At 31.5% G+C, this 18,897-nt stretch overlaps 2 protein-coding genes and 1 non-coding gene across 8 annotated transcripts in view; 2 read left to right on the top strand and 1 right to left on the bottom strand.

Annotated features, from left to right (window-relative positions):
- The window catches only part of LOC659486 (uncharacterized protein), a 169,227-nt gene that overhangs the window by 79,491 nt on the left and 70,839 nt on the right, over positions 1-18,897 (bottom strand). The gene's annotated exons all lie outside the window — the stretch shown is intronic.
- Positions 1,256-7,945, top strand: LOC103314633 (uncharacterized). 3 transcript variants are annotated; one of them, XR_010334467.1, is made up of 9 exons: positions 1,256-1,270; positions 3,593-3,663; positions 3,730-3,806; positions 3,858-4,087; positions 4,133-6,355; positions 6,415-6,635; positions 6,681-7,192; positions 7,237-7,481; positions 7,531-7,945. It is a non-coding gene; the product is annotated as an uncharacterized LOC103314633 (transcript). The 3 variants fall into 3 exon arrangements; XR_010334466.1 differs by lacking the exon at positions 1,256-1,270 and adding an exon at positions 3,468-3,482; XR_010334465.1 differs by lacking the exon at positions 1,256-1,270 and having other exon boundaries at positions 3,561-3,663.
- LOC659885 (serine protease P123) lies at positions 14,917-18,258 on the top strand. The gene is made up of 6 exons (XM_966152.5): positions 14,917-15,062; positions 17,272-17,422; positions 17,469-17,638; positions 17,694-17,783; positions 17,829-17,968; positions 18,021-18,258. The coding sequence occupies exons 1-6, from the start codon at positions 14,993-14,995 to the stop codon at positions 18,189-18,191; spliced, it is 792 nt and encodes a 263-aa protein (XP_971245.1). The 5' UTR covers positions 14,917-14,992; the 3' UTR covers positions 18,192-18,258.

Below are 18,897 nucleotides of genomic sequence, written 5' to 3'. Positions count from 1 at the left end.
CTCACAGAACTTTGCATGAAGCAAAACATTTTTCAATTTTCCGGGAAGTTTTTCGAACAGCAAGAAGGTACGGCAATGGGTAACTCATTATCTCCTATCTTAGCTGACCTTTTCATGAGCCGATTTGAAAAGGATTTAGAAAAACTTGAATATTTTCCAAGAGTTTGGCTAAGGTATGTAGATGACATTTTTGCTATTTTTGATCTTAGTAAATGTACAATAGAAGAATTTATTAAAATTCTAAACAACAGGTTTAAAAGTTTTAAATTCACTTGCGAAAAAGAAGTAGACGGAATGTTACCATTTTTAGATACATTAGTTATTAAAGCTAAGAATAGATTAGAGTTTGATATTTATAGAAAAGATACTAGTACACTTCGCTACATCACTGCTGATTCACATCATTGTCCTCAACATAAAATGGCTAGTTTTAATTTTTTGATTCACAGGCTCATTAATTTTCCCTTGAATAACGCAAGGTTTGAAAAGGAGCTCAAAATTATTAAAGATGCAGCAAGGTGTAATGGTTTTGAGACAAGAACAGTTGACAAAATTGTTCGAAAAGTTAAATATAGATACATGATTAAACAATCCACGACTTTTACAAACACACCCGAGAAGACAAATTTTATAACTTTACCTTATACTCCCTCAGTCACAAGAGGTTTGAGTAGAATTTTCAAAAATCTTGACTTGCAAGTTGTTTACAACTCAGGCACAAATCTCAAGAGTTTTCTCGGAAGTCCAAAAGATGAAATTGGATTTTTGAAAAAATCGGGAATTTATGAAATTAATTGGGCAGACACGTCGATCAATCAACATTAGATTTAAAGAACATTTAGCACATTTAAAATTCAACAGATTTGAAAAATCAAGTGTTGCTCAACATATTTTTGAAAAAGACCATAGAATTGATAGCACTAACTTAAAAATTCTTAGAGTAGTAAATAATTGTAAATTTCTTGACGCTTTTGAAAGTCTTGAAATTTTTAAGAATAGAAATTATGAATTCAGACAACTGCCCCATCCCTTTTTCTCCACTCTACTCATTAGTCGGGGGTAGGAAAAGTGAAAGTCGACAAAATTAGTATATAAGGCAGAACATTGTAAGAATTAGTTTAGTTTATATTCTCACCTGAGGATGACCACTTTGTGATTGAATCGCGTAAAAAAATAAATAAATAAAGTGTTTTTAAATAAAGGTTTGGTGTGTCGGGTTTTTTTAAACTTTGTTTATTTTAGTTTCCACGCCAAGGAAATCCAACAAGAAGTAAATTTGTGATATTTATTTAAAATAACATTTTTTGTCTTTCAATAGTTATTTCGTTTCTTAAAAATTCTGTTTCTCCCTTTAATTTTGCGTATAAGTTTTGTACAGCACAGAATAAAATAATTTGATTTCAATTTGATTACCTGATCCGACACGAGATCCCACAGAAATTGTCTCAAAACAAAAAATGTGATTTTTTTGCAATAAACAAGGATATTCTTTGTCTTGACCTGCACTCGCCTTCTGCATTCACTTTTTTTAACACTTTAATGGAACTTTTTGCGATACCAAGATCAAAATGATAATTTTAAGAAAATTTCTTGACATTTTCGAATACAATATTTAGATCAAGTAGTAAACCATACGTCAAAATCGACTTCCATTATTTCTAAAATTACATTTTCGAACAGATGGGAACTCTGTTACCTTTATTTTAACAGAGAGTATTAGAGAATTGCAAATTAGACAGCTCTGTTAGGCGGTGTCATAACAGAGCACTGTTGCTAACATTCTATAAATGTAACAGTACAACAGAGATAGTTACAGAATACCACCATAAACCATTTTGAAAGTGTGTAAGAATTCACGGTGTTGGCGTTAAAACTACCTACAGTTCTAATCACACTGACAGGAAAAAATGCGCTTGGGAGAATACCCACTCTAAAAAGTCAAATTGCAACCATTTTCCTCGGAGTTTTATATCCGTTTTGAGTAATGTTTTTGAAAGTTATTTACAGGATACATTCTTCTATTCAGACTGTAGGTACGAACGTGTTTTAAAATGCTGTAAGTGTTTTATTTAATTCAGAAAATATCCTGAAAACTGAAAAAAAAATTGGAGTACTTTGAACATTATTTCCCATCAACATTGTGTGCTAAAGAGAAAATAAATTACTTTTACACCTGTAGTGGACTCTTAGGAATAAAGTAACTTTTGTTTTAACTTAAAATTGTCAATCGTTAACTGGTAAAAATTTTAAAACGCACTTGAGGTTCTGTCCTATGATTTCAACGATCCTTCTATTGTGTGTTCGCTTCAAATCAGTGTCGTACATTCACTTTCGTGAGTTCTGACCACATCCCTTAAAAATGAACTCGCTTACAAAACACTCACTCTTAAGCAAAATTTTCCGCTGAATTCGGATCCGAATGTAGTTTCTCGATTTGGAGTTGCCTTCACCATGAAAAAGACGTTTTTGTAAAAATTCTTTAAAAACCTAAAATTTATCAAATTTTTCATTTAGATCGTCATATCTTCCTTCTGGATAAAGTTAAAAATTGGTGTGTTAAAGCTATCAAAATGATTCTTGCACCAAAAACATATTTAATCTATTATATTCATTTTATCTCGCTTATGTATCTTGTCTTTTAAGATAAAACAATTTTCGCATCTCGAAAATTTTGCTACACAGAAAGAAACGTTACAAGAAAAGCAATTTTCCCACTTTTATTTTGTCAAAGCTATGTCTGTTCGTTAGAATCCGCATTCATTGAAGAATACAAACACTACGAAAAACGTAAAAACACTACGAGTACAAAAGGAAATACGCGGCAATGCTACTTCAAGCGCACTTCGCAATAAGTTGGTGAATGTTAAAGATATCGGAATGATTCTTTTAGCTTCATTTCATCTTGATTATGTAAATTTCTATCTGTTAAGATAAAAAAATTTATCGCATCTCGAAAATTTCACTAAACAGATATGAAGCGTTACATACAAAAAAAAATTTTCTCAGTTTTCTTTTGTCCAAACTAAAACTTTTGTCTATTCGTTAGAATTCACATTCACTGAGCAATCTTTTGCAAAAAAAATAAGTTTCTAGCTTTATCCAGAAGGAAGATATGACGATGTAAACACAAATTTTGACCAATTTTGAGTTTTTCCAAATATTCCACAGAAACGTCTTTTCCATAATGAAAACAATTCCAAATCGAAAAACTAAGTTTGAATTCGAAGTCAGCAAAAACTTTTTTATAGAAATCAGTTTTAACAACGTGTGTTCTCCAAGCCAGACGAACAAATAAATAATTATTACAAATAAATAATTACAAATAAACGTAGACTACAAAAAATATGTGACACCAAATGCAATTGGCACCAAAATTACTTTTTGTAAAATAAACGGTTTTCCTAATTAATAAATAAAGAAGCAAACGTGAAATTCAGAAAATTTTAGAGAAAAATACCAAAGGTGCAAAAACGGTATAACACGTAAGTAGAAAACAAAAAGAGATGAATTTATCACACTCTTGACTCACACCAGAGTTATTTTAATTGTTTTGTGAAGTGTTTCTTAGTAGAACAGTATTTTACTGTTCCAGATCAATGCTCCCAATTTTGGCTTGTTTTCGCCTCTGTTGTCACCTCTTCAAATTTCTTCACAAATGCCTAGGTATTTAAATCACGCCGTGTTTGCAACAAAATTTTAATTAATGCAAATTATCCATCGGTCTTCAAGGTGACTTAAGTTGATGCAATTGTTGGAGAATCTGTTTATTTCAGTCGCTGAAGCAACAACAAGACAACATGCTACTGGTAGTAATAACTAATTGTTCACCCAAATAATAAAACACTAATTTTTTACAGTTCTTCTTGCTTTTTGGCGCTTCTCTACCGTTCTTTCATTGTGTCGAAAAAACACCAAACCAGCTAACGAGCGAAGATTTGCGTGTTCTGAACGAAACTATAGAAAAATTTGGACCCCCTCAAGACTACAAACAATTGGGGTTGCCAGGCCCAGAAATAGAAACTGCTAAAATCAAACTTCTACATAAGAATAAATTAGAATCTGATGAAGCAAAAAATTATACCTTGAGGTAAATCTATCATTTGGTCATCTTAAAACATTTTTTTATTTTTAGGATTCGTACAATAGCTCCAAGGTTTAGTTACAATGGACGTTACGAAGAATCTGTAATACACAAAATAAACGGTGGCTTCGAAGAGTTTCCAGTTATTAAAGGCCAGTTTGGAGAACATTTTCCTAGCAATACCACTAGTGACGTATTTTACATCCGTACTATTGGTTACACACTCGATGAGAAAGGTTATCGACAGTTCTTGTTGGATCTTACTGCCGTTAAAATAATCCAAAAGCTTGCTCCCTCCCTGATTATTGAAGGCATACCTATCTCTTCTACCGTTCTTATCACACTGACAGGAGGAAATACGCTTGGATAACTTTTAAGTTGTTTTGGAATTGCACCAGAATTATTTTTTGTAAAATAAAATAAAATTTTGGGAGAAAGGAATAAATAAAGAAAAAATTCCAAAAGTTGATAAAAATAAACTAAAAAACAAAAATGTGAATTTATAAGAACCCAAAAACATAAAGAGAGCAATTTATCATACACAAAAAACGAAAAACACTAATGTAGAGACCAATGTTTCGGAATTTATTTTATTCCTTCTTCAGGTCATCAATTTGCAAATTATGACACGTGAGACCGGTATATTAATAATTAATTAAAGCAAGAAATTAGTTAGCTCTCTTAACATTTACAAAAACCTAATTGAAGGAAATTTATTAAATAAACAAATAATTTGGAGAAATACATCAGTAAGTTACTCTTATCATTACACAATAAAACTGGGAAATCCTAGATGACAAAAAAGGATCAACCAATTGGTATACTAGGTGTTCCCAGTTTTATGGCAAGGGCAAAAATAAATATTTGTAGTTGAGTAAAAAAATAAATTAATAGTCTAAAGTCTAAACGATAAGGAATTATTTTGCAAAATTTTTAAGGTATTGCCAATTTTACGATTTTTTTTGTAAGTCATTGAAGTATGGCCAATTTCCTCCAATTTTTTGAACCGTAATTGCAAAAATTAAATTGTGCCAAAGTTGATAGGTTTCGAGTAATTAACACTTTAATATTGGAGAACTAAAAGCTCGAATAATTTATGGCGGGTTTTGTGGTATTGTGGTGATCAGGTCAGAATTCCTTGACAATAGACCGCTTTAATTCGGAATGATTGTAAACATCATAGCGAACCTTTTTTTATTGTCAGGGAATTCTGACCTAATCACCTATTACCACAAAGCCTGCCACAAATTATTGAAGCATTATGATCATCAATATTAAAACGTTAATTACTCAAAATCTATTAATTTTCGTATAATTCTATTTTACCAATTACAACTCTAAAAACTGAAGAAATATGCCAATAACTCAAACCAAATTTTTACCAAAATTGGTTTTAACCTAAATTGGTTCTCACAGCAATACGTTAAAAATTTTGAACAACATCAAAGAATCAAATGATAGTAATTTCCAACCGTATAGACTATTATTTTTTTATTTAACTCGACTAGAAATATTTATTTTTGCCTTGGCCATAAAACTTGGAACACCCAATTCTTGTAGAAACGATAAGTAGTTTTAATTTTGTCTCAACTAAACAAACCGCACTGAAGGTGGCTCGGGACCGACGACCAGATTATAATAATCAGTGACAAAACCCGTTACACAAAGGAAGAAATCCTCTCTTTACTTCATTACTGCCAACTCGAAAAAAATCCCACATCTAAAATGGAAAAAAATCATAACTATCATAATATTTTAAGACTTCTTTTAATATCTAAATCCTAGATTATAAACACAATTTTAAAACACGTTTCCCATATCAACGCGTTTTTACTATTTAAAAACATGCCTCCCATAGCAATTAAATTTAATATAAAACACGTTTAAATTAAAAAAAAATTTAAAAAATAATTTAAATTAGGACACGTTTTGTTCCAACAAAAAAAATTGGAATAACACTCGCTGACGCTCAAACTTTAAGCTTGTGTTTTCGCACTTGTATTATTAATAACTATAAACTTGGACATTTGATATATTCTCCTGTTTTATTATCTATAAGCGTGACCTAAATCAATTTTTTGTGTATGGACAGGACACCAATATTTTCAGCATTTATCTATTTAAAATCGAAAATAAGGATATTTAGTTGTATGTTCAGTAAAATAATAACCTAATTGACGTAGATTATCTGTCAAGTGACGTAAACTGATGCACTTTTGTGCAACAATCTGTTTATTCCACCCACGGAAGCAACAGCAAAACAACATGATTTTGGTACTTTCACTTTTACAGAATCCCTTACTTGACATAATATAATTATAAATTATTTCCAGTTTTACTTCATATTTGGATTTTGTCTCATTCCGGCCTTTATTTGTGACGAAGAACCAACAATTGAAGATTTGCACGTACTAAACGTAACAATAGCAAAATATGGTCCTCTCAAAAACTACCAACAGCTGGGTTTACCAGGCCCCGAAATAAAAACTGACAAAAATAAATTTTCACTGGCGAATATATTCGAATCTGGTAAAGCGGAGAATTATACTTTGAGGTAAAACGCTGTTGTGTTTTCTTTTATTAAGGAAGAAATTTGTAGGGTTCGTACAATAACTCCAGACTTCAGTTACAATGCACGTTATGAAGAAACCAAATTGCAAAAAGTTAACGACAGTTTCGAGCATTTTCCGGTAATTAAAGGCCAGTTTGGAGAACATTTTCTCAGAGAAGATGGAGGTTTTTACATTCGTACTATTGGTTACGTTCTGGACGATAAAGGGTTTCATGAATTTTTCTTGGATCTTACCACAGCTGTAACACAGACATTTCTTCCACTTTTGGGTACAGGCACTGTTCCTATTTCTTCAACAGTACTTATTACACTGAACGGAGGAAATTCACTTGGCTAGAGCCTAACCTGTTTTGGATTGATCTTATAATAAATAAACACAACACCCAGTTATTTGTTTATTTTTGCTCATACATTAATTAGTGTGCAGACCAGTCGCTTGACAAGGTTTTTGCACTTGGTACAAGGTAAAGTTATGAAGCTCTTAACTGGTTTGATTTGTATTGTATTTAAACAGTGGATAAGTTAACATCATGAAATTGGTAAGTTCAAATCATTAATTTCTATACAAAACTGTTTTTTGTAGCTAATCCTTGGTCACTTATTCCTGTCCCTACATTTTGGTAGAGGTGACAATGAACCAAATGCACCTAAACCGGAAGAAATGGATCAAGACTTGCGCGTAGTGAATGAAACAATCGCAAAATACGGTCCTCCAAAAGATTACAAAATCTTCAATTTACCGGGACCCGAAATATTGGTAGACGATAACTTGCTGTTGCACCCAGTCAGGTTCAATGTGTCAGCAAATTCCGAAAACTATACCATTTGGTATAAAACTATTTCAAGTAGCATTTCATCACTCAAAGAATTTTTTAAGGATTCGCACTGTGACGAATAATTTTAGTTACAATAGCCGTTACGAACAAACCGAATTGCAACACATCGGCTTAGAAAGCTTTCCAGTGGTTAAAGGCCAGTTTGGTGAACACTTCATACGCAAAAGTGGGAGTTTTTACATTCGTACTATTGGCTACGTACTGGACCGAAATGGCTACCAGGAATTTTTAATAGATATTTCGAAAACTGAAACTACTGTGAAGGAATTTGTTCCACCACTTGTTGAAAGTGACATTTATGTTGATCGTCGTCCTCCAGGAAAAATACAAATTTCGTCGACAGTTTTGGCAACTTTGGTGGGAGGAAATTCACTTGGATAGAAACTGAGCTCTTTCGAATTGTACTCATCCAATTTTATGCAAAATCAAAGAAAATAAATCCAAATCTGTCCTCAATTTGTTTATTTGTTTCTCTCTTATACAAGAGTTCACATTATTAATAATAATAAGAAGAATAATAAAGATAATAATAACGATAATAATAATCTATTTATTCCACTAGTATGCAGTTAATACATATGGAATAACTCATAAAAATTATAGGTTAAAAAGTAAAATAAAGACACGCATACTAAAAAACACATATCAACGAGAAAATGTGCACACTAACAGTCCAGAAATTCGTTGACTGTGTAAAACGCATTACTTATTAGAAATTTTTTACAGTACCTACACTTAAATTTATTAAACAGTGGAATTTTTTTATGCAGTCTGGAAAATTATTTTATTATACATTAACATTCATAAATAAGATGAGGATTTTTCGATCAGACTAGATTTGTGAAACATGGCTTTAATATCGCCTCCATATCTTGTGGAATATTCATGACTCTCATTATTGTTAACAAATTTTTGATAATAGTCAAATATGTACAAACCACACCTTTCAACTACCGTTAAAATTGCATGCTCCTTAAATATGTTTCTGCAAGAGTCTAATGGCTTTAAGTCATACAGAGTGTCTCAAAATTGGCGAAATTCGAGTTCAGAGCGTTCGTTGTAGAGAACCACTTCACTAGTCCAAATGTAGAAACAAAATGAAGATTCGTGGCTTCCCACGATGATTGTAGATGATTGCAAAAAATAATATTGTAAAACAATTTCTCAAAAAACTAGCTTCGTTTTGAAGTAAAAAAAAACGTTTTTTTTTTACATTATTATTCTCCACAATCATCTACACCATAAATCGCCATAAACCTTGAAACTTTTAGCTTGCATTTGAAGAAAACGCAATTGAAAGAGTGATCTTCAAACCAGTGTATCTCTGTGGAGAAGCCCCCACTTTTAATTTTTTTTTCGATGTTTAGACTATTGAAGTGATTCTCTAGAATGCTCTGAACTTGGAATTTGCCAACTTTAAGACACCCTGTATGGTAATGTGAGAATTCGTTTTTGGATAACAAAGACCCCGCTCTACCTCAGTACACATAACGCTCTACCCCATGAAACATTTCACCTTAGACCACAGTTATGTTGATGAAACGTCTGTGAATCAACAAATGTCCCCCCTTTCATATGTCTCACTAGAAATATTTTATTGAATTATCTTTGGTATATTTCATATCACATTCAAGATGGTATAGGAAATATTTAAGCAATATTATATTGTAGAACTATAATTGCATATTATTTTTCTGTTGGTGACTTTTCAAACCTTTTTTTAACATCTGAATGCTAGATTATAAACAACATTTTAAAACACGTTACCGATAGCAACGTGTTTTCACTATTTTAAAACACGCTTCCCATAGCCACGTGTTTTAAATTAATGTTTTTAGTAATTGCATATTATTTTTCTGTTGGTGACATTTTAAACCTTTTTTTAACAACTGAATGCTAGATTATAAACAATATTTTAAAACACGTTACCAATAGCAACGTGTTTTCACTATTTTAAAACACGTTTCCCATAGCCACGTCTTTTGAATTAATATTTTTAGTAATAACTATAATATATAAAGCAGAAATAAATTTTATTTCAACAAAAGAAAAATTAGTGGACAGTGCCTGATTTATTTTTATAATTAAATTAAACTAAATCAGGCATTGTGTGCTTGTTTAATTTTGTTTTTTGAAAATCGAAAACTAGATTCGACCATTCCCTTAAATACTTTATTGGTAAGTTTCTAAAAAAAAATTTGACAGCAAATGGAATAATGATATTTTGTAATACTGTTAAAGAAGTTACCTAAAATCTATATCTTTCAATAACCATCAAAAAGCATTTTTTGGTAAGTTTATCGTGGAAGATTTTTTTTCGTCCCCTTTTTATAATTTCGTTTTCAGACGTACTCCACAAAAAATTGTTTCCCAAAAATATTATTTAAAAAAATGAGCAGGTTGTATTTTGATATTTTTTAAATGGTGATTTGGCTACAGCATTAGGAGCCGGTTTACAGAAAGCGAAATTAAGATTTAATTCAGAATTAAACTAATTCGAATTAAGTTGCCATTTAAAATGCATTGACAAATGTCAAGTTAATCGCGATTAAAATTTAATTGCAATTAAAATGTTCTGTAAACCGGCTCTAAAATTTGTAATCATTGTTATTGTTAGGTATGTATTTCATTTAAAAAAGCATGTAACAATTATGTTTTTGAGATCAGACTTGTATTAATTGGATTGTAATTTTTACCTTCTAAAATATTTACATTTTAAATTTCATAAAAATTTGTTGGTAAATAACTGGGATATCAGGTTCGAAAGTCTTAAGAGAGACACCCTATATACCATATCTAAAAAGTCAATAACTGCTGTTTCAGTGGATCGTGCTGGTCGAAAGCTCTGTTAATTTTCCATTAACAAATTTTTTAAAGTAATAATAGCTAATTATACGATTGTAAATTTTTGAGAAACAACTTCACAATAGTCAATAGTTTTGAACCTTAGTTTCTTCTCCTTCTTTATATTTCAAACTTTCAAACTTTCTATGAGTACCATGTCAAAGTCAGTCGAATTGTTCCCTTTTATTGAGCAAATCAGCAAGTCACACTTTTAAAAAACAATAATGCAATAATTAATTAAATATCTGACATTGTTTTTGCACTAACCACAAGATGTCAAAGCTCTTAACTGGTTTAACACTGTACATAAGACGATTCCGTGTGTATAATTGTTACGTTCGGAAATTAGCTTGTGAATAATCCAAGAAAATCAAACTAAAGCCAGAATCTGCAAATTATTTAAACCCCTCCTCAAAGAGCGACTTCCGTAGTCCCTTTTAGTCGATATTAGTTTCAAGTCGGTCACGGTTTACCAAGTGGAACACCTCCAGGGTGCTGTTTGCTCTAGCACAAGACACTCACGTGATTACTTCTGGTTACCGCGTTTCCACTATTGACCCAACACTGCAAACAACCGAAATTCATTTTGGACTTGATAATAAATTCAAAATTCAATCAAAACTGTTCGCTAGACACACAAAAGTGACCACGTCGTTGCTTCAGAAGAAAACATTAAATGCGAAGACGTTTAGGTGTTCCAGACACGTAATATTTGTCATTTAAACGACGCTGCAATATTGCAGACTGTCTGCTGCCCATCACTGGCTTGGAAAATACGGTTCAAAAGCAGAGGAAAACACGAAGGGTTTTGTGCGAGTTGCTTATAAGCGAAAAATAGAAATAACAAACTGGAAGTTTAGCCCAAGTACGTCAATGTTACCTCAATACAGATAAGCACTTGAGCAAGATTAGCGACTATAGTTATTTTAAGTTCTTGTCAAACTTAGTTCAAACACTTCGTGTTGAAGTTAATGGACAATACCCGGGGGCTCTTGTACAGGAGCTAGAAACTATTCACAAAAAACCTCTTCCATTCGAATTCGCAACTTCCGAATTAAAGTAAATATTGAGCCAAAATGTTTTGAATCAAAGTCCAACTTGGACCCTTTTTATGTGTTTTTAACCTTCATCTGCTTATGTGGAGAACAGTCAATACCGCGATTTCATCGTGTTTCAAACACAGAGTAGCAAGAGAGCGCTTGCATGACCTGGAGTTGTTTCCGGTATTCAGACTTGTCCGGAAAGAAAACCGGAAGTAGAATGTAATCCCGGTGGTGTAGCAACCCTCGGACTCCGGATGTTATTACCTTTGATTGCGGACGGTTATTACACACGTGTGGGTTTACTGCATATTGATCATCCCTAACGACATAATAAGTTATTTAAAATTACAGAGCGGTTTATCGGAACAAGTTGCAGAAAGGTGTATTTCCTACATGTACAGGGTGCTGCATTTTGAATGCCCGAAGTTAGGAAAAAAGTCTAGAGAAAAACACCTTCTCGAGTCCTTTTTTTGAGAAAATAATTTTAGTCTAAACCTCACTCCGCTATCGTCTTTTATTTTCGATTTATAAAAAAAATTAACATTTTAGCGAAATCTTAAAAAATCCATGTCTTCCTTATTATAAAAAATACACATTTGAAACAATTTTTTACAGAGAATTTAATAATGTTATCAGCAATTTTTTCGTTTAGCTGGAATAACATAAAGTTTTTTTTATAAAAAGTATAGGCAGCTATAATGTTTTTGAAAAGCTAATTTTTTTCTGATTTGATATGTCTATTTGTGTAGTAGATTATTTTTAACTATTCAAAAAAACATAACATTCAGCTTTTTCTTTATAGTAAGCCATGAAAAAAATTTGAATTTTCAGTTAAAACCGGGTGCTCAAAAACTGGCGCACCAACTCAATGGACTGTGGTAAAGAATTGCTTACATATAAAGGTAAAAATAGTAAAAAAATTCTTTGCATTAAAGTTATTGATAAATAACGAATTTTAAATAAAGGATATGAGGCAACATTGTCTAACAGTCGCGATCCCAAAATAATTTGATCAACAATAAAAATAAATTATTTTTGAAACGGTTTCCTAGGAAATAATTCCCAGCGTTGGCACATCTACAAACTGTGATTTTTTGTAATAAATTTTAATTTTTTTAAATTAAAAAAACTGCTAAAGTTTGATGGGAAATTTAAAAATAGTTATTCATCGTTGTGTTAGAGAACGATTACTTAGTGTGAAACATAAAAACATTAAAAAATAATGAAAACTGAAGAAGTTTGTAGCTCCAGATTTTTTAAAATATAACTTTAGAAATTTTTTCAAGATTTTTCCCGTGATCTACACATGCTTCTCAACAACGTACCACTGAGTTGGTGCGCCAGTTTTTGAGCACATTGTATATAAAAAACAAATATTTATAATTTAACAATTTTCTAAACACTAATTAATTTAAAAACAGCATAATAAATTATTCTTAGATCAAATTTTCTGCAATAAATATAAATTATTTGTTTTTATATTTAAAATGGTAAGCTTAGATTGTCATTCTCTTTTCTAATTAAACATGAAATGCCGGAAAAAAATGTTATTAATTATATAATTGCCTGTCAATAAAACTTCATTTTACAAAAAAATGTCAATACAAACGCCAAAATCAAATCCCATCTGCGGTAAAAAAATGCATAACATTATAAACGTCACCTTCATCACACTTCACTAAATCATAAAAAAGTGTCATCAAATGAAAGTGACACATCGTTTTCAATTTTCTGCACATTTTTTATGTAATTAAAATCTGCGTGTATATTTGTTCAATTGAAAATAACTTTAACATAGCTTATTTTTATAATTTCACATTTTTTACCTTAATAACCGTTCACAGAACTTCCAGATTATTCACACCTTTTTTGTGAAATAATTTTTCCATGGCCAACTACTTTCAAATATTTTAAATATATTTTTATCAAAAAAATCAAAAAACATTATATTGTTTTCAGTTCAGAAATAAATAAGCTTTTCAAAAATGTCCTAGCCAACTATGATTCCTATTTAAAAAAATTAAACTTTATGTTATTACGGCTAAACGAATGGCTAAAAAAATCGCTGATAACATTATAAAATTCTCTGTAAAAAGTATAATGTCTTTGTTTCAAACGTATATCATTTTTAATAAGGAAGATATGATTTTTTTTAAATTTCGCTAAAATGTAAACTTTTGTTTATAAGTCGAAAACAAAAGACGACAGCGAAATGCGGTTTTGACCAAAATTATTTTTTCAAAAAATGTGTCACTCGTTTTTGTCTAAACCAATCCAAAATGCAGCACCCTGTACAATTTTTCTTAAACAAAATTTACGTAACTACCAGAAAGTTAATTATAAACTCTAATTAATTCCTTACACAAAAAGTATGCATTCAAGCCTTTCGCTAGATTTTAATTAGGGTTTTAACAAATATCGCCGGCAATCCCAGTTTTCCAATAAATGTTTCTCCCTCAATGACAACTTCACATGAAGTAAATTTTGCGACGCGCTCGAACTGTAAAAACAGCGTCGCGACAAGCGGCTGTAAAATTTTATTATTTTTATTCCCGCAGACGGAGTGATAAAAATCTACTACTTCCATCAGTAAACATAGAAAAAGCAATACTCAACAATACTAAGTGTAGCTGAAATCCCTTTATCCCCGTTTGAATTCAAGTGCAATTATAAATTTGTAATGCTGACTTTATCGTACGTGGGATTAAACCGTATCGGTTGGTAATCCCCCTTTATGCTATTTTTAACACTACCGTGTTGAACGCTTTTATTTTTTAATGTGTTGCGATAAAACGCTTTGTTAGGGGATTCCACTGTGACAAGATAACATTGAACATTTTTGATTTTAGTTATGGTTTCGAGCACAAAGTTAACATTATTTTAAACAAACTGCTCCCTCCGTTCGCTTAAAAATCGGACAAACTCAATTACGAAGTTTTGCTCGAGGGATAATGGAATTGTTAGTCGGAGAGAAAGAATTCATTTTCAATTCCGCACTGAACATTCGACAGATTTCATTAAGTGCCTATTAGTCAAGAAAAAAGTAAAGAAATGGAGCAAAAAATTGAAACGGTGTCTTCGTGTATTTTCCTTAATCCTTATTCGTGTCTCAGCACGTACTTATCTCCTTAAACGTTACATCCAAAGTATTTTTTTGTATTTGGGTTAGGGACGTAAAATTATCTTAAAACTCGAATATTGCTCGTTGTATCTTTTAAAGAGATTACACTGATATTAATGTAAAGAGGCCAACAAAAATATGTTCCCTATTTTACTTCACCTCATCTTCACATCTGATCCATTAAAAACTTTCAGCTGCTAACTCCATTTGATAAGATCCTGAGGTCAGCTTACGGTTTGTGTAATCCCATTTCAGCTCTTTGCAATTGACGTGGCGGTATAATCAGTTTGCGAAATAGATTTAGTGGAAGACAGTGTTTGATACTTTGACAGTTGCTGAGCGCAATCGAGAATTGATCGAAACCTAAAAACCTAAATAAATTTTTCCGTACTTAATCCAAAACCCAGAATAGACTTATCAATTATCGCAGTTATTACTAAATTATTGCGTACCGACCTAATCAAAAATTAATTACGTTTTCGTAGTCGCTGTAAAATGCAGCTTCACACAATTGCCGTTTTCCTTGGATGCGTTGTTTTTTCTCTTCAGACACAACCACATAAAGGTAATAAATAAAATAGTAATATTATACAGGCTGATTCTTTTTGGGTCTACATTGGAAACTTTTTAACTTCTAATATAGCTAGAGCTTTAATTTTTTGTATACAATCTAAATCGACCATTCTGAGTTCAACTAAATTATTTTTAAAATGACTGAGTTTCTGGAACCACGAAAAATTGAGACTAACTTTGAAATTTTTAATAGTAACCACCTACGTTTATTGCATTTTTGAATTCGCCTCTTACAAACTGAGTAAAATGTACCAGTTGTTAGTACTAATCTGTCATAGTTTTTGACGTATGCCAATTTTTTTATGCAAATTTTGATTTGCAGAGGTTTATTTAAAATATTACAGATCGTAAACCTTTTAGAGTAAGTAAATATAATTTTTTAATTTGATAGCCAAAGGCTCAAAGAGTCTTCTTAAGTTTTTAGGATTATCAACTGTCAAATTGCAAGGCTACTATGATTTTATCAATAAAATAGTTATAAAGTTTTTTCAAATGAAATGACCGTGTTTTTTTCAATGGCAATTAAAAAAACGTCAATTTTTGTGCAGACTTATATTAACATCTTCTATATCTATCTCCACAATTTTTGAAATAATCGCAAAAAAACGGAATTTTGGCTCATTATTTTAATTTTTAATCTAGTAAACTTTTGAAAAATACAATAAAATTGTGCTATTAATTAAAATAAATATCTTATTTGTTCACCATTTTCATTCAAAAAGCTCAAAATTCGATGGCAGACTGGTTGAGTTACTTTACATAATTCACTAAGTTATAATAAACTATAATTAAATGTTATTGTTTTATTGCTTATTCTATAACGAACCAGCCAAAAACTAAATGAAATATTAAATTTTGACAATTGTTGGCCATTTTACAAGGTCTGTTTTTTTATGGAACGAACTGATAAAAGTCACCATAAATATCGATATTCTTTCGATTGCCGTTAAGAAAATAGAGCCATTTGAAAAAAACTAGTTATAGAGCTTATTCCAAATCTGGTGGCAAACTGACATTGGCAAAAATGATTGAATTTTGGCATTGAATATACGTTTAATGAAAAAAAAATTGCCCATCGTAATAAAATATCTTTCAAACCCATTGTTAGTCTTTTGAAAATTATAGTAAGATACGTAAGATAAAGAATAATAAACTAATTATTAATAATAATAGTAATATTTCTAGGTATCATCGTCATCAAGATTTGTTAATGTTGGAATCTTAACTAAGTAAACTTTAGAGAAAAAAATGAACGCCCATTCATTTTACTACTCTGACCAAGTGGGTGCATTTCCAGAGTCTCTTATGTCACTATCAGTTTGCCACCACATAAGAAACAACCTCTAACAGTTTTTCGAGAACCATTTTAAAACAATCACACTGGCCATAAACTTTGTCAGTCGACAATTTCGAAAATCCTAGAAAACTTTTCATACCTTCGGTTATCGAATGCAAAAAAAATATTCACTTATCGCAAAGGGTTTAAGAACTGTGATATCTTAGATAAAATTTTGCAAATAAAAATTTTAATAAAAAATTGACATGTCAAAAACTATGACAGATAAGTACCAACAACTTGAGTAAATTTTACTCAGCTTGAGAAGGTAAATTCAAATATGCAATAAAAATGCGTAGTTACTATTTAAAATTTTAAACATGACGCCAATTTTTTGTAGTTCCGGGAGGTCAGCCATTTTAAAAATAATTTAGTTGAACTCAGAATGGTCGATTTCGATCGTATACAAAATTTTAAAGCTCTAGCTATATTAGAAGTTAAAAATTTTCCAATGTAGGCCCTAAAAAAATCACCCTGTATTATTATACGAGTTTTATAAAACATTAATTGTGACACGAATCGTTTTGCAGCACGACGTGTTCCAATAGAATAAGTACCACAAGTCTTATAAAACGAGTGCAATATACTTTTTTGCTACTTTCTATTTTTGTTGTTTGTTTTTGTTTAGTTTAACATATCTGTTCAAACTATTTCCTCGTAATTTTGTTAATTGTTCGGACGACTTGACGCTGTTGACAGATCATACACTTAATCACAGTGATGACTGATGACACCCAGTCCAGAACTGCCAATACAACTTCTAAAAATTCATTAAAAGAAGTTGCATAAAACTGAAAGTAGTTTCACAATAAACAATTTGTGAAACCAAAGTAAAAAAAATTACATTATTTGTTATTTCATCTAGATGGACGTATTATTGGAGGTAACGTAGCTAGAGCGGGCCAATTTCCTTTTGCTGCTGCAATCACAGTCAAAACCAGAGACTCGAAATTTTTCTGTGGTGGGTCCATCCTAACTTCCAAACACATTCTATCAGCTGGTCATTGTGTCAATGGGTATAATAAACTCTCCTAATTAAATTATATGCTTGATTGATTCCAGTGCGGTAGAATTTACGGTTCAAGTCGGCTCAAATCATTTAGAAGGAGACGATAATTACCGTTACATTGCCTCAACAAATGATTATATCTTGCATCCTGAATATGATCCTGACACCTTAGCGCATAATCTCGGGTTCGTAGTTTTACGAATGGATCTGCGATTGATTGTTGGTATACAGTATTTATTCAATTAAATTCAATAAAATAATGTTTTATTTTCCGAAAGGTTACTTGTGGTATGTTTCTTATCTACCTACAACTGATCTTGTGGACAGTGAAGCTGTCACAACACTTGGATGGGGACAGTTAAGTGATGGTAAGGTGTGAAACATAAGGCCAACTTTTCTGAAACTTTATCCAGATTCAGTTGGTCCTGTGAACGACTTGCATTATGTTGAAGTGGTCACTTTATCAAATCTTGAATGTAAAATCATCTACGGTGACCAGATCACGGAGGATATGGTGTGTGTGGAAGGAAATTACAACGAAGGAAGTTGCATTGTGGGTCTAATTTTATTACAAATGAATTCGGCTTATGACGAGTTGATTTTAGGGCGATAGTGGAGGTCCTTTGGTGCAAGAAGTACGTCTTGGGCTAATGAAGCAAGTTGGGATCGCAACTTTTGTTAGCATGAACGGTTGTGAAAGTACGGACCCGTCCGGATTCACAAGGATATATCCGCATCTAGAGTGGATACAAAATGTGACAAATAGGACCTATTAGGGGATGATGGATGTGTTCTACCTCTCTTTAAAACAGTCCTAAAATAAACTTTTTATTGGGGGTTTTACTTGTATTTTTCTTTTAACAGAAATCGGTATTAAACTTACGACTGTGTTACTCCAGAATGAAACAATATGAATTTAATTTTCATTATATGTACCTCTATGCAGCGAGTATCAGAAATACAGCCCAGGATACACGGAACTCCGTCCTATCCATCTATTTTCATCAATAACTGCAGCAACTGTAGCTTCATTTTCAGCTAATGTTGCTACTCTTCTTTTATGTCTTTTAATTTGATTGGAGACCATTTTTCCCGCAGTTTATTTTGAACGTGTTTGAAAACTGTATCACTGGGAGCCCGTTTATTTGAATATTGTACGTGTATAAACGTGCAGTCTACGAAACATTTTTCAAATATTCTCCATAAATGAGAACCATTGCTAAACATTTTAGTACAAAAGTTTCACTAAATTCAGTTACAAAGTGCTGTGTGGTCACTATGTTTAATGTAATAAACCAAGTATTTTACTATCCACGTTATCTATGAAATGTAATGTTGGTTGCTTCAAAAAAATTTTCAGGGTCATTATTACTCGTGGACCATCCTGTACGTGTGTTAATTTTAACACGTAATACAACTCATCAAATACAACAAATTTTCTGTATAACATTTTGCAAAATTCTTTATTATTATTTTCACTGT

This window comes from Tribolium castaneum, chromosome 5, assembly GCF_031307605.1.
Source record: "Tribolium castaneum strain GA2 chromosome 5, icTriCast1.1, whole genome shotgun sequence".
NCBI lineage: Eukaryota > Metazoa > Arthropoda > Insecta > Coleoptera > Tenebrionidae > Tribolium > Tribolium castaneum.
Note: the sequence above shows the minus strand (reverse complement) of the source record. Positions and strands in the feature narration are given on the sequence as shown.

Coding starts and splice junctions, on each gene's coding strand:
- LOC659885 (XM_966152.5), top strand. CDS start 14,993: ATGCAGCTTCACACAATTGCCGTTTTCCTTGGATGCGTTGTTTTTTCT. Junction 17,423..17,468: donor GCTGGTCATTGTGTCAATGG/GTATAATAAACT, acceptor GATTGATTCCAG/TGCGGTAGAATTTACGGTTC. Junction 17,639..17,693: donor GGATCTGCGATTGATTGTTG/GTATACAGTATT, acceptor ATTTTCCGAAAG/GTTACTTGTGGTATGTTTCT.